Source organism: Pongo abelii, chromosome 3 (genome assembly GCF_028885655.2).
Source record: "Pongo abelii isolate AG06213 chromosome 3, NHGRI_mPonAbe1-v2.0_pri, whole genome shotgun sequence".
Taxonomy (NCBI): domain Eukaryota; kingdom Metazoa; phylum Chordata; class Mammalia; order Primates; family Hominidae; genus Pongo; species Pongo abelii.
In genome coordinates, this window is record NC_071988.2 from 5,226,904 (window position 1) to 5,242,500 (window position 15,597).

Genomic DNA, 15,597 nt, shown 5'->3' on the forward strand with positions numbered 1-15,597 from the left:
CACTTGACCTGATTGTCAACATTTTTCAGTTTGCACTGCACCCTGCAAATCACACAGCTGGCCCTGCCCAAAACCACCAGCCCGGTTAAGATGGATAAGATGAGGCGCTCAGGGGGTCCGTGGTCAGACAGCGTTTCAGGGATCCCACACCAGAGGCTGTGGGTGGAGGCAGGGAGCCCTGAGGAGGCCAGGCCTGGGCCCAGCTGAGGGCGGTGGCAGAATGGAGAGGACAGGGCTTGAGAGAGGCCTGCACAGGCAGCTGGACAGGTCCTCTGAGGGGTAAGCAAAGCAAAGAGGGTGAGAGAGTTCTTGGATCTGTGCCTGGGAACCTGGGAGGAGTGGGCGGGGCCAGGGATACTCAGGGAGCCCACTCCTGGGCCTGGGAGGAGTAAATGGGGCCAGGGATACTCAGGGAGCCCACTCCCGGGCCTGGGAGGAGTGAATGGGGCCGGGGATACTCAGGGAGCCCACTCTGGGGCCTGGGAGGAGTGGGCGGGGCCGGGGATACTCAGGGAGCCCACTCCTAGGTCTGGGAGGAGTGGGCGGGGCCGGGGATACTCAGGGAGCCCACTCCTAGGTCTGGGAGGAGTGGGCGGGGTCGGGGGGTCCTCGGGTCAGTGCCCCAGGCCTGGGAGGAATGAATGGAGCCAGGGGGTCCTTGGGTCAGTGCCCCAGGCCTGGGGAGAAGGGAAGGGGCCAGCTGGTCCTAAGGTTCACACCCAGTGCTCTGGCGTGGAGATCTCAGGTGGAGACAGGACCTTGATCAAGCTATGAGTTTTGGAAATGCCAGGTGAAGTTGCCAGGGCCACGGACAAGGCCCAGAGCTGCTCCCCTTTCCACAATGGCCCGTGGGAAAGGGCCTCCCCCTCCTGCATGGAAGAGACAGTCCTGGAGGGAGCCGAGATCTCCTCTGGCAGGAGGGAAGCCAGCTCTCGGGCGTCGCAGCATGTGGGGTGGGGAAGGCATCTCTATCAGGGCGCTCCTCTTGGCCACACCAAGCCCCACCATGCCAGGGGGTGGGACTTCATAGCGCCACTCTACATATGAGAAACTGGCTATGGGTGTTGGAAACGCTACCGCAAATGTGGCATCTTGGAAACCGAGAAAACAGCAGAAGCAGGAAGCCTATTCTCCGTTCCCTCCCCTTTCTTCCCTGAAGCAGCCCCTAAACCGATGAAGGTCACTGAAGCACGCCCTGAGAATGTTCCCATGGCCTAAGAAGAATGTGCCTTCCGAGGCCCCAGCTAAGGAATCTGGGAGTGGCCAACACACAGATTCACCCCTTACCCATGAGGAACAGGCCCTGGCCCATCCCTTGGAATGCAGGCCCTGCGGGGGTCGCGGCCCTCTGTTCTGGGTTGGGAGGAGGTTGCTAGGGGGAGGGTGTGGAGGGAAAAAGCTACATAAACTGCAGGCTTCTTACAAACTGGAGCGGCTCCCCTGTCCAGCCCACTGCCAGCAGACTGTCCCTGCATGTAACTTCCTCCAATAAACCCTGTGTCTCATTCGCTATTTCTGGGTCTGTTCTGTGGCCTCTTGGGCATGGTGCCATCCCTGCTGGAGTCAACAGGGGTCTGGCACAGCAACTGGGAAAATCCTCTGTCCATTCCAGAGAAGATGAACGGGTTAGCAGAGGGGCCTCGTGGAGGCAGTCTGTCCTCCTCTTCTCTCTCCAGAGTGGCCAGGACAATCTCCTAACAGCAATGCCAGGAAGCTTGGGCTCCCATCCTCACCTGGAACCAGCTACCGGGGCAGGCCTGTTTTCCCCAGCCATAAAACTGGGCTGACAATCCTCATCCTCACGCAGAAGGTCGGGATGATTCAACTGGATCACGTGCTTTGGAAGTCTAGCCCGTGTCTGACACGCAGCGCATCCGCAACACACGTTTGCCTTTCCCCATCCCGGACAACAGGAGACTCTGTCCCTTTTCCCAGGCCTCTCCACTGACTCTGGCTCGGTGTTCATTTGCATTTCAATGTGTTTCATCCCTAACTCCCAGGTGATGAGTGAACACAGACATCGGGGCTGGGCCAGTGATTCTATAACTGATGTCCCCATTTCATCTTTGATTTGCATTATGTTTTTGCCAGCTGCGCCTCTGGGAGTAGGGGCTGTATTGGTGCAATACGGTCCGCACTGCATTTCTCAAGGGAGGATGGACCATGTGGCGTTTAGGGGATCCTTTGCACCCCAGAAGCATCATATGCTGAAATCCTTGTTATCGAAGCAAAGCTCAGAGCTCACCGTGTTTTGTTGCAGATCCAGGCCTGGGCCAGGAGAGGTCGCTGGCGCCGCCGCACAGGTGCGCCTGATGCAGGAGGCAGGCTGGGCTAGGCTGGGCTGGGCTGGGCTGGGCTGGGCTGGGCTGGGCTGGGAGGGGAGAGAGGGCTGGACAGGGAGGCGGGGACCCGGGTCTGTGGAGCTGGCATCTGCCTCCGTGTCATGGCCGCTGAGTCAGTTTCTTGCCTCAGTTTCCCCATCTATAAAATGATGCCCCAGCTGTAGTGTTTAAAAGGGGAGCGTCTGTGAGTCTAGGGTTCTTGGGCTCCAGCAGGCCTGGCTCCACTAGCGCCCACCGTGCACAGCAGGAGACCTTGCGTGCGTTCCAACGCTGTTCTGAGCCTCAGTTTCACCACTTCTTTAAAACGGGAATCTGGCCTCCCGCTTTGAGGGATGTTGGGGATTATCCAGGCACGCTGCAAAGTGGTTGCACTTGCCACGCACACAGCACATTCTGTCGTGATCACTGCCTGATAATACCCGTAATAGCAGGATCCGCTCCACGTGCGAGCACCATCCGGGCCCTTTGCCTCTCAAGGCGCCCCCACAACATCGCTAGGAAGTAGATGCTTCTAATAGTACCTCGTGCAGACGGAAGATGGAGGCTCGCAGCAATTGAGTGATTCGCCCAGGGTCACCCCCGTCAGACCTGCACTTGAATTATCTGTGGTTTGAATGCGCTTCTCTTTATTCCTTCTGTGATCAGGATCTGTCTAGAAGGAATCATTTGAGCACAGCAATTTCCATCACGGGCCCAGGAAGAAAGGAAGGAAGGAAGGCTCAAGCCAACCACTCAACCCAGATTCTCCATCTGCATAACCGGCACAACATTCACACTAATAGCCGCCAGGATCAGAGGCCACATCTGCTGGCCCCGAGGGCCACCACAGCTGACTTCTTCTGTGCCACGTGCTTCTTTTCTGTTCCCACGTGTCCTTGTCACGGGCACTACGTTATGAGGAACCAACGACATCACGGATGTCACTGCTGTTCACCAAAGAAGGATGTGCAGAATCTCAGAAGGGAAATAGGTCATCAAGCCCAACCCTGTGCAGCCCTGCTTCTTAGCACAGGCAGGTATGCCCCCTCCTCCTGGAAGCCCACCTGGGCCTAATCACCCTCTGCTCCTGACCCAGCCGCCAAGCCCAGTGCCCAGGGCCTTTTCCTCTCTGCGTTCCTGTCCTTGCCTTCCTGCTGCCATGTCTAATAAGTCACCATGCTTCAGATGCAACTGTGTACCCTGCACCAGCTGCACGCTGCACCCCTCTCCACCCAGGGCCATGACCCAGCTGGGCCACACTGTCTCCATGGACCCCTGCTCCCCGGCCTCGGTCCTGCAGCTGCAGAGCACACCTGGTCCTGCCACTCTCCACACAGACCTTCCAGGAGAGGTGTGGCCTCCAAAAAAGCCCACGTCCTCACATGGGTAACAGTCCCCCCAAGACCGTTGGACCCCTCTCTGGCCGCCATCCTGCTCACTCCCTGCGTGCCCCCACCCCAGGCACACTCAGCTTGGGGCTCACTCACACTTGTGGTGCTAATGTATGCACAGGGTCCTCTGAGCATCGGCACCTGCTGTGCTCTCTGCCTGGAATGCCCTTCCTCATCCCCAGCCGGTGTTCAAGACTCAGTTTAAAGTCACCCCCTGGGTCAGGCCTTTGCTAAGGCTGCTGGCTCAGAGGCCCTGCCCCTGCTATTGCAAAGCCAGGGTTAGAGCCCTGTCTGTGAAGTCAGAGTCTGTGCTCAGGGCCCAGGTGCCAGAGAGGACGGGGCTGCAGTGCCTTCGTCCACCGCACCCTCATGTCCTGGTGCCAGTGCCAGCTGGGCCTGGGGGAGGGATCCCCAGGCATGTCGCCTTGTGCTATGCTCAGAACCCTGGTTCTCTGGCCTCTAGCTCCTCAGATCTAGGACATCCTGTGTCACTCAGTCCACTCCCATTGCTTCCCGGGGCTGCCCTGGCGCCTGTCCCTGGTTTCTAGCCTCTCTTCCTCCACCACGGCACTCAGTCCACTCCCATTGCTCCCCGGGGCCGCCCTGGTGCCTGTCCCTGGTTTCTAGCCTCTCTTCCTCCGCCACGGCAGGTCCAAGTTCACATTCTGGGCTCTCCTACCATGCAGAGGCCAAGCCGCTTGGCAGCCCCCTCACTCCCCGCCCTCCCTCAGTAGACCCAGCAGCTTCTAACCCATCCCTCATCATCTGCCCTGTGCCCCCATCCTCATCCAGAAAGGAGGCCCCATGAGGGCAGGGGTTGGTCTGTTTTGTTCCCAGCGGTTGCCCCAGCTCCTGAAACCTAGGAGTCCCTCTATAAATACTCCCAGGCAGAGGAAGGCGGGGGCTCAGTCCCGAGGTCGCTGCTGCCTGGGGGTGGCATCAGGCCCACTGAGGCTCACGCCACACATCCCCCTTCCAGGATCCTCTCCTGCCAGGAAGTGACTCAGTCCCCGTTTCTGCCCTGATGACCCCTGACTCCTTGACACCCTCTCCAACAGTCACTTCCTCCCTGCACCACCCCCAACTTAGCAGGGCCCAGCAGGAGCTGGCTCCTTTCTTAACCAGCCCTGCTCCTCCAGCCTCTGTGTCTTCCTCCTCCTCCTCCTCCTCCTCTCCAGTCTCAGTAAATGGCTTCCCTCCTTCCCACCATCCACCAGGTCCTCCAACCACAATCCCAGAGATGCCCGCCACCCCACCTGCCCCACCATAAGCAGAGCCCTCAGGGGCCGGCACCCCATTCCATCTCAGGCCACCCCACTTCCCCACTCCACCTCGGCTGCTCCTGCCTCCCCTAGTCTCCCATCTCGGAAACTTCAGCGATGAGACACTACGCAAGCTACCACAGTGAAGCTCAAATGATCAAGCTGCCAATTAGCTGGTCCTGCAGCGGCAATGCTTTACCACGGTTCACGCTTCAGAGCCGAGATGAACACACCCAGAGCTCTCATGCAGGCTGCCCATGGCAGGGTCTCTGCGGATGAGCAGATCAAAAGAACCAGCCGAGGGCTGAGCCCACTGCAAGAGTGGCCAGGATGTTGCCCAAGGAACCACGGCCAGGAGACTGCAGGTGTGAAACGTAGCAAATCCTGGGTGGCTGGTGACCCCCCTGCCCTCCTCGTCCACATCAGAACTGGATCTTCCTCACACAGCCTTTATTCCCTTACCAAAGTGGATGAATTCCTGAGCTCGCCTTGAAAACTAGACCCCACCACTGTCACAAGTGCAATTGCAGCAAACGTCCCTTCTTTCTTCCCCGCAGCTGAAGAAAAGCAGACAGGGCCCTGCATCATGGAACTGTCCCGGCAAAGGTGTCCCGCCTCCACAGCGTCTTCAGAGATGGAGGCTCCACCCGTGACCCTGACTGTGAGCAGTGAGAAAGGCAGCTGTGTGTATGGTTGTCTGGTAACACTTTGCGCTCCTGGTACCATGAGTGAAATCATCTCTGTCTCTTCAACAATCCTGGGAGTTCACTTTGTTAAGCCACCCTCCTTTGCCGCCACACATGGAGAAAGCACCCACGACTGCTAAATTGTCTTAAAGAAAGAGGTTGAGAGTCTGTCTTGCTCAGCCCATCTAAACCCCGGCTAACCCCACTCCCATGGTTCCCCAAGCTCAGTCATTTGGAATGGGGGCCCCTTCCCCAGCTTCCTCCTGCCCTGGGCTTCAGCTCTATTGAACCACGCACTGTGATCTAAATCTGCTTTTTTGTTCTCTCGCCTCCAGGCCTTTGTGCAAGCCGTGCCCTCTGCCTGGAACATCCCTACTTCCCTCTTGTCCCCTGGCTACCTCCTGTTTTTCGGGACAGCGTCATTCCCAGCTCCACATCTCCACAGGTAAGAGTCCAGGTCTCCTGGCCCGACAGCTGAGGCCCTGAGTGATTGCCCTGGGCCCTGTTCCCACCAAACCCCCTCTGGTGTAGCATAAGTCACACTCCACCAACAGGATGCACCCCAATCCCAAAATGCGCATGTGCCTCCCGCCCCTGGGTTTTTGTCCGGGATGTTCTGTTCACACAGGATGCTGTATTAGCCGACGCGGGCTTCCATAACAACGTACTCCAGAGGGCGCGGCTTAAACCACAGAAACAGATTCTCACACGGTTCTGAGACCAGAAGTCCAAGATCAAGGTATCGGCAGGGTTGGTTTCTCCCTCCTCAGCTTGTAAACGCCGCCTTCTCCCTCGGCCTTATGTGGTCTTCCCTCTGTGCCTGTCTTTTTTTTTTCTTTGTAGTTTTTGATTTTTTGAAACAGAGTCTTGCTCCATCACCCAGGCTGGAATGCAGTGGTGCAGTTGTAGCTCTCTGCAGCCCTGAAACTCCTGGGCTCAGTTGACCCTCCTGCCTGGGAGTATCAGTGCATGCCACCACTCCCAGCTCTGTCTGTGTCCTGATCTCCTCTTGTTATAAGGACACCAGTCAAATGGGATTGGAGCCCACCCTAATAGTCTAATGTTCATTTAAGAGCCCTATCTCCGAATACAGTCACATTCTTTTGTACCAGGGGTTAGAATTTCAACATAGGAATTTTGGGGGACACAATCCAGCCATATGGATGCACACCTTCCACCCCCACCCCTGAAGTCCTCCCAGCCCAGCCCTGGCTCAGCTGCCTGCATCTTGGCGGCGCTGTCCCCAGCCTGCCGGCCCCGTGTGCACTGTGCGGAGCTCACACCTGCACAGCTGTTTGCTGACTTCGTTGCATCCTGGGAGTTTATCTCCTGCTCCTCTGCTAAGCCGCTCACAGCTCGGGGGCACACACCTGCCTCGCTCACCTGCGGCACCAGCGGTAGCCCGGAATCCGTGGCTGCCGGGTGCGCGAGGCCCATTTGCTGACTGAATGAACACGTTTGACTCTAGGGCAGGGGCTGGTAAGTGCATTCTGTAAAGGGCCAGGTAGTAAGTATTTTCAGCCGGTGTGGTCTCTGTAGCAACCACTCACCGCGGCCTGGGGAGCGGGAAGGCAGCCAGGGATAGTGGTACACAGAGATGGTGTACCATACACCCTGGAGCAGGTGTCAGCAAACCATGGGCTGTCACCTGGGCTTGTAAACGGAGCTTCACTGGCACACAGCTGTGGCAAGAAGCCATCACCTTTCATATTCAGAAAGGACTTTTTATAAGAAAGTTTTCATCCCCTAGAACATAAACTTCATGAGGGCAAGGAGCCTTTACTAAGCTTGTGGAACAGTGCCTGGCGTGCGGTATGTGTTCAATAAATACCTGCAGCTCCAGCCATTGATTGTACTTTTTTCTGTCTCGGCCTCAGTGAGAGAGCCTGGCAGCAGCTGTGGCCTTTTATGGAGCCAGGCACTGAGCTGTGCTTGTTGAATGCCATCTCACTTCACACTCACACACCCACACACTCACACACTCACACACACACATGCATGTACACACTCACAAACACACCCATAAGATGGCAATTTTCCCTCTTGACAAATGAAAGAACTGAAGCTCAGAGAGGTTAGGTAAGTTACTCAAGGTCACACAGCACTCTCTTATGTCAGCAATTCCCATCTCACAGACTTGAGCTCACAGGACTGTACCAGGGGCTGAGGAGTCACCCCTGCCTTCAAGAAGGATGGCTGGTCACCTCTAGCCCTTTCTCTGTGTCATCTGAGTGACTCAGGCCAGGCACCCTTCTATCTCATGTCTCAGTTTACCAAATCGGGAGGGCACTGCTCATACCCACAGTCAATACATGCATAAAAAGCGAGTCGTCACCACGGGTTCCTGCGAGCAAGGCAATAAAGCCTCCACATTAATGGATGGCATTATCATTGTCATCACTGCCTCATGCGCTTGCGTTTACGATGCCTGCCCTGGTGCTTTATGAAGCCTTTCCAACTCACTCTCCTGGGAGGTGCTTTTACTATCCGCCATCAATTGCTGCAGAAATAGAACATTTCAGCTTAATAAAAGACAAACACCAGCAAATAAACAAGAATAAACACATCCGGGACAGCCCAGTTACTGCAGCTGAAACCTGCATGGGTGCATCCTGTGGAAGGGTGAATTTCATCACTGGATGTCTCAGAAAGCAGTGGAGGTGGTGAGCGAGGACACATCTCCCACTCTCATATAAAGATAAAAAGATAAAAAGTCAGAGTGAAGCAGGACAGGAGGGAGGGAAAGGAGCAGTTTGAGGGCCCAGGAAGGGCACACAGAAGAGCGTGCTAGTGTCTCCCATGGTTTCTGGAGGTGCTTCGAGTCTGCCCTGGACTCTTAGTGGCAGTTGGATGTGATTGGTGGCACTCAACATGCTTTCATCCCTCACTCCAGGGTGCCTCGTTTCACTGCAGAGGCCTGAAAGCTGCAGCCCAGCATCATGTGGACTCCCTTGCAGCTAGATTTCCAGGTCAGGTGGATGCACTCATGCCAGTTTTGGAAGGTGAAAGTGAGGCAGAGGCTTTTTCCTGCCCCACTGGGCCATGTCTGCTGCCAGCAAGGTCACAGGACATGCTGCTGTGTCCACTCTCCAGCTCTGGAGGGTGGAGAGGTGGTGGTGGTGAAGGCAGCAGCTGGACTCCACATTCCGGTGTCCAGTCGCTGGCTTTGTGGAGGTTACCAGGTGCAGGCTGTAGCAATGGCAATATCAGCCGCACCAGCCACATGTTTTTGAGCTTGATAAGTCTGGGAGGTTCCGGTCCCCACCTTCCTGACGGGCAGAGGTAGAAACTTCCTGGTGGGTCTACACTGCAGGCTTTCAGGAGGCATCCTGGGAAGGGGGATCTAGTCTAAAACCCTCTCCCTTATCTCCCAACAATTTAGAAAGCACTGATCCCTCCTGTTAAATCCCTTTTCCGCTTACATATCCAGAGGGGAGTATTGTTCCTGCCCTGAGCCCCAGCAGATGAAAATTCTTAGAGCAAAATGAACACATGCTGAGTGAGGGCTTCTCATTGCTAAGAGAATTGTTCTGTTACTCAAGAGATGCCCAATCTCTTCCCCGTTCTGAAGTCTGAGGTCAGAGTGAGCCATCAACGTGATCGAAGCTTGTAGCTCTGCTGGGCAGCTCATGAACCTGCTGATATTCACAGCAGCCAACGCGAAGGCTGCACCTCTGTTCACTCCATATTAGGGCTCTCCTCACACCCACTGCCAGCAATTTCTACTATTTCTTTAATATGGATCAATACAAACACTGCTTTACTTAAGGCTGGGGGACTGTGAGGGTTTTTCTTTTTCTTGTCATATGTGATCATCTTTATTGCTCTGAAGATGTATTACAAAGTAAAGATACATTCTTTAAGCCCCTATTCAAACATTCCTCCTCCAGGAAGTCTTCCCTGATTGCCCACCCAAAGGTGTCTTCTCTGCCCTACTAAGTTTCTAAAAGGCAATCCTAGGCTCAGATCAATTTCTGACAGTGCTGGGAAGCAGAAGAAGTGCTTGATGGGGAATAAAATTCAATAAAATATAAAAGTGAGTTTATGCTTTTAGAAGTAAGTGCCCAGGATTCTGCCTCAGCAAGCAGGTCTGAAGACCAGGCACAGAGGAAACAGGCTGGTCAGTCTCATGTCAGCAGCCCCCAAGAAGCTGGTGTGGGAAGGGACTGCTGAGCTCTCACATCCTACCAATCCCAAGAGCCTACTGCAGTCAGCTGAGCCTTGGAAGAAATATGTATTATGCTGTCACGCAGGAAGGCTGTCCAGGCTCCAAGTAAGGTAGACTCACAGTGACCCAAATTATAATGAGGATAAGGGAAGCATAGTAAAGTCATGGAACAGGGCAGTCTGAGGGTAGGTGGATAGGTGTTTGCTGAAGGCAGGGCGGGCATCTGGGAAGGAAGAGGTAGGGAAGGAAAGGGAGGCAAGCCTTTGGCTTTGCACAAATCTGCAAATCCTTAGAACGGAGCAATCGTGTCCACTCGATTGACTCTGGGCTTGTCATGTGACTTGCTTTGGCCGATGTTGTGTGAGTAGATGTGATGTTTTCCAGGTCAAAGCTGTCATGCTAAAGCTGCTTGTGTGGTTTGCTCTGCAACCCCTGGAGCCTCTGCCCCCCATCATGAAAATAGCGTGCTCTCAGCATAAGAGTCGTATGGGGACGCAAACTCCACCAGTAACCAGGAGCCTCATATAGCCAATCCCAGCAAAGCCCAGCAGAGCCTCTGGGCAACCCACAGAGCTCCAGGAAGAAGAAATAATGCTTGTTTCTGTAAGCCATTGAGGCTTGGGGCCGTGTGTTACTCAGTATGATTGTTGCAGATACCTGCCTAATACACCAGATTTGTTGGAGTCAAAGCTGACGTTGTTCCACCATACCACCCTGCTTCTTGGGAATTAGAGAGCTTTGAAAAACTGCATAGCCTCCTCAAAAACTAAAGCCCTGTTGTCATTGTTATTAATTTCCTCAAATTCCTCATTTCTTTTACAACTGCAACTAAGCCTTTTTCTTCCCTTATAGTCACAGAAAAGAACCAAAGCAAATAACTGAGATTTCAGCTCCATTAAATTTTCAGGGCACCATAAATTAAAGAGCAATTGCAATGCAGTCAATTTCTGCAGGAAAATAAGTCTCCGTGATTGTGCTTTAGTCTAATTACATGGAAGGCTAAGTAGCGCTATTAATACCCAGAAGCACAAGCCATCCCCAAGGAGGGTGCCAGGAGAAAAGAGGTAGCCCAGGAGGCTGAGAAATGCAGGGACGCCAGTCAGGGAGGACCAAACCTTGGCAAGGAGGCCAGGTCCTGTCGACAGCTATGGCAAAGGACAGCCAGGAATCTCCATTTGGAGGTCCCTGACCTGGACAGTCCCTGCTGGTAGAAATTTATCATTCATTCATCTGACCAACCAGCCCCATCCATCCACCACCCACCCATCCATCCATTCATCCCCATCCACCCATCCATCCATCTACCCACCCATCTGTCCACCCATCCACCATCCACCCATCCATCCACCATCCATCCATTCATCCTTCCATCACCTATCCATCCACCCATCCGTCTGTCCACACATCCATCCAACCACCCATCCATCCATCCCCATCCATCCACCCACCCATCCATCCATTCATCCCCATCCACCCATCCATCCATTTACCCATTCATCCATCCACCCATCCATCCATTCATCCATCCATCCATTTATCCATCCATCCATCTATACATCTATTCATCCATTCATTCATCTGTCCATCCCTCCTCACTCATCCATCCACCCATCCATCCACTCATCCATCCATCCATCCATTTATCCATCCATCCATCCCCATCCATCCATTTATCCATCCATCCATCCATCCATCATCTATACATCTATTCATCCATTCATTCATATGTCCATCCCTCCTCACCCATCCATCCACTCATCCATCCATCCATCCATCCATCCATCCATCCATCCATCCATCCATCCATCCATCCATCCCCATCCATTTATCCATCCATCCATCCATCCATCATCTATACATCTATTCATCCATTCATCTGTCCATCCCTCCTCACCCATCTATCCACCCACCCAACCTCAAGCTGTCCATCCAACTAATATTTTCAGCTAGGCACTTTAGATTAAAATGGTGAAAAAAACCAGACACTTTCCCTGCCCTCAAAGAGCTTACCCCAAGTGCATGTATTGGGTGTAGACAATAATCAAATGACTTCACAAATATATAGTTACCTGACATGGTTTGGCTCTGTGTTCCCACCCAAATCTCATCTCAAATTGTAATTCCCACATGTGGAGGGCGGAACCTGGTGGGAAGTGACTGGATCATGGGGCAGTTTCCCCCCTGCTGTTCTTGTGTGATAATGAGTGAGTTCTCATGAGAGCTGATGGTTTAAAAGTATTTCGTATTTCCCAACTTGTGCTCTCTCTCCTGATGCCTCGTGAAGATGATGCCTGCTTCCCCTTCACCTTGTACCATGACTGCAAGTTTCCTGAGGCCTCCCCACCCATGCGGAATTTTGAGTCAATTAAACCTCTTTCTTCATAAATTAATCAGTCTCAGGTAGTTCTTAATAGCGGTGTGAAAATGGACTAACAGATACCCATTGTGATCAGTGTTGAGGAAGAGAGGCACAGGAATTTGGGAGAATGTGAAATACTGGGGTCCAAGCTGGCCTGCGGTGGCACAGGGAAGGCTGCTGATTTGCGCAGCTTGTGTTTGCCTTCCAGGTCCATGCTGCCTCTTTCCAACCCTTCTCTGACCCTGGGAGCCGACCTACGTAGACAGATCCACCCTCCTCTGGCCCTGAGATTGACCTGTGTAGACAGTTCCACAGCCTCTTTCCTCTAGCCTCTGATTGGATTCCGCCTGTGGGAAGCCTCAGCGCATTGGAGAGAGAGAGGCATGTGCTATTCCTCTCGTTCCCTGACCAGCCACAGTTTGGCTCAGTTGCTCTACCCAGAGCCAGGCCTCCTACTGGGACCCTTCCTGCAACTGTGGAGCCCACACCTCCTGTTGGGCAGAGGTTCTAGGTTCAGAATGGCCCCCAAAAGGTATCCATGTCCTAATCCTTAGAACCCGGGACCATCACCTCACAAGGCAGAAAGGGAGCCTGCAGATGGGATTGCCGAGGTCTCCAGATATGAAGATCACCCCAGGCTATCTGTGTGGGCCCTAAACGTAAGCCCTTGAGTCCTTACAGAAAGCAGGGGCAGAGGGAGATCTACACACACCCACGCACGTCCACATACACTCACACAAACACTCTCACACATGCTCATATAGGCTCTCACACTCACACACCCACACACGCTCATACACACCCACACACACTCATGTAGACTCACACACGCACCCACACACGCTCACGTACACTCAAACACACACTCACATAGGTTCTCACACACACCCACACACACTCATACACACCCACACATGTACAATCACTCACATAGGCTCTCACACTCACACACCCACACACGCTTATACACACCCACACACTCATGTACACGCACACTCACTAACATAGCTTACACACACACCCATAAGCACACACTGACATGCTCAGTTTCACACTCATAAACACCCACACTCACATACACTCTCACATGCACACTCACGTACACACTCCCACATGTACTTTCACACTCACACACACGTGCTCACACCCACACTCACATTCACACCCACACTCACATATTCTTATAAACACACCCACACACACATATTCTCACAAACACACCCACACACACCCACAAACTCACACTTTCACACACACCCATGGACTCATACACACAATCACACACACCCTCACTCACACCCACACACATTTACACACTAAAATACACCCTCACACCCACTCTCACTCAAACACAGCCTCACCCACACATACCCACACATTCACATACACGTTCGCACCCACATACACTAATACATTCACACTCAGTCTCACACCCACACCCACTCACACATGAACACACATTCACATGCACTGACACCCACACCCTCACACTCTCACACATTCACACACACTCACATTCATATACACACTCCCACACACCCACGCATACCACATTCATACACACATATATACACACTCACACCCACACTCGCATTCACACACACATTCACATTCACCCAGTCACACACATTCACACTAACACCCCACATCCCACAAACCCACATATTCACACCCACCCCCACACACATTCACACTCACCCATTCACACTGACACACCCACACCCACACACACATGCACTCACACACTTACACACGTGCACAAACACACACACTTATGCAGTAGGCAGCGTGGAGATGGGGGCAGAGGAGATCTGAAGCCTGAAGTTGCAGAGATGCGGCCATAGCCAGGAGATACTGGCAGCTGCCAGCAGCTGGGAGAGGCAGGGCTGGACTCCTCCCTAGAGCCCAGGGGGAAGCACAGCCCTGCTGACACCTTGATCTTGGCCCAGCGACGCTGGTTTTGGACTGTGGGCCTCCAGAATTGTGACAGAATAACTTTTCTGTTGCTTAAGCTAGAGCCTGTAGCCATTTGTTCCCACGGCTGCAGAAAAGGAACAAAGTCCTTTCCTACTGGGCCCTCCCCAGCCCCCAGGCCCTCTCCCTCCACAGCCTCAGAACCCAGGTGGGCCCCTCCCTGCAGCCCAGTGCTCCTCACCAGGCTGGCCCCCTACTCCCCAACTCACTGGGGGACAAGGCCTCAGTTCCCTGCTGAACCCCATGGGCACAGCTCCCAGAGGAGGAGATGCTGATCTGGGGAAGAACAAGCCACCGCTCTTGGCGAGGGTAGAACAGCATTCCAGACTGAGGGAAAGGCCTAGTGAGGTCTGATGAGGGTGTGGGGAATATTCTGGAAGTGGAGAAAGGCCCTTGTGACTGGTGTGCAGAGAGGGATGGCGAGTGGCATGACCCTAATCGCCTGCTACTCACTGGTTCCTCTCTCGAGCCTCTGAGCCCGGTGCACTGCCCACCACCACTTCGCTCAGCTCCCACAGCACAGCCAAGTGGGCGCGGTCCCTTGAGCGGCACAAAGAGCGATGACGGGGTCCAGCATCCCGGCCCCCAGTCCCGGGAGGCTCCTCCTCAGCCAGCCCAGGGGTTCCGGGTCCCACTTGCTCTAAGTGGGCACTCACCTCCAGGTGGGTCGAGCACACCCCAGCCCCACAGACCAGGTGAGTGGCACGCATACACCTTACCTTGCTCTCCTTTGTGTAGGCGAGGACCTTGTCCTCCTCCTTAGGGTGGAAAATCAGAGTTTCCACGAAGAAGGGAATGGGGTGCTTCTGAAAGGTGGCGCCTTCATCTGCGCTGAGAAATAGGCTCTGGTCCCGGTCACTGAGTGAAGAGCTGACAAGGATGACCTGAAACGCAAAGCGGGTTGTGAGGCGTGGGCCAGGTGTACCTCTCCCCCGACACCAGAAAGGGGGTTGTGAGGCCTGGGCCAGGGGCACCTCTCTCCCCTACACCAGAAAGGGGGTTGTGAGGCCTGGGCCAGGTGCGCCTCTCTCCCCTACACCAGAAAGGGGGTTGTGAGGCCTGGGCCAGGTGCGCCTCTCTCCCCACACCAGAAAGGGGGTTGTGAGGCCTGGGCCGGGTGTGCCTCTCCCCTGCACCCCCTGATATCAGGGAGGAGTGCCCAGAAATGGTGGGCCCGCCCCCAGCCCGGCCAGCTCAGCCTAACTATAGCCATCCATTCATGGAGTGTCTGGGCCAGCCCCTCACCCCTGCACACCAGTGAGGAGATGTCCAGAAATGGCGGGTCCACCCCCAACCTGACCGGCTCAGTGTGAATCTTAGCTATTCACTCATTCGTCTATTCATTCATGGGGTGCCTGGGCCAAGTTTCACCACATACCAGGGAGAGGTGCCCAGAAATGGTGGGTCCACCCTCAACCCAGCCGGCTCAATGCAAA

At 54.3% G+C, this 15,597-nt stretch overlaps 1 protein-coding gene across 4 annotated transcripts in view; it reads right to left on the reverse strand.

Moving 5' to 3' along the window:
* The window catches only part of SORCS2 (sortilin related VPS10 domain containing receptor 2), a 548,735-nt gene that overhangs the window by 91,141 nt on the left and 441,997 nt on the right, over positions 1-15,597 (reverse strand). For all 4 annotated transcript variants that reach the window (XM_054553680.2, XM_024246327.3, XM_054553679.2 and 1 more), the window contains exon 4: positions 14,881-15,045. In XM_054553680.2, the coding sequence (XP_054409655.2) occupies positions 14,881-15,045 (165 nt within the window). The remainder of the gene's footprint in view (positions 1-14,880; positions 15,046-15,597) is intronic.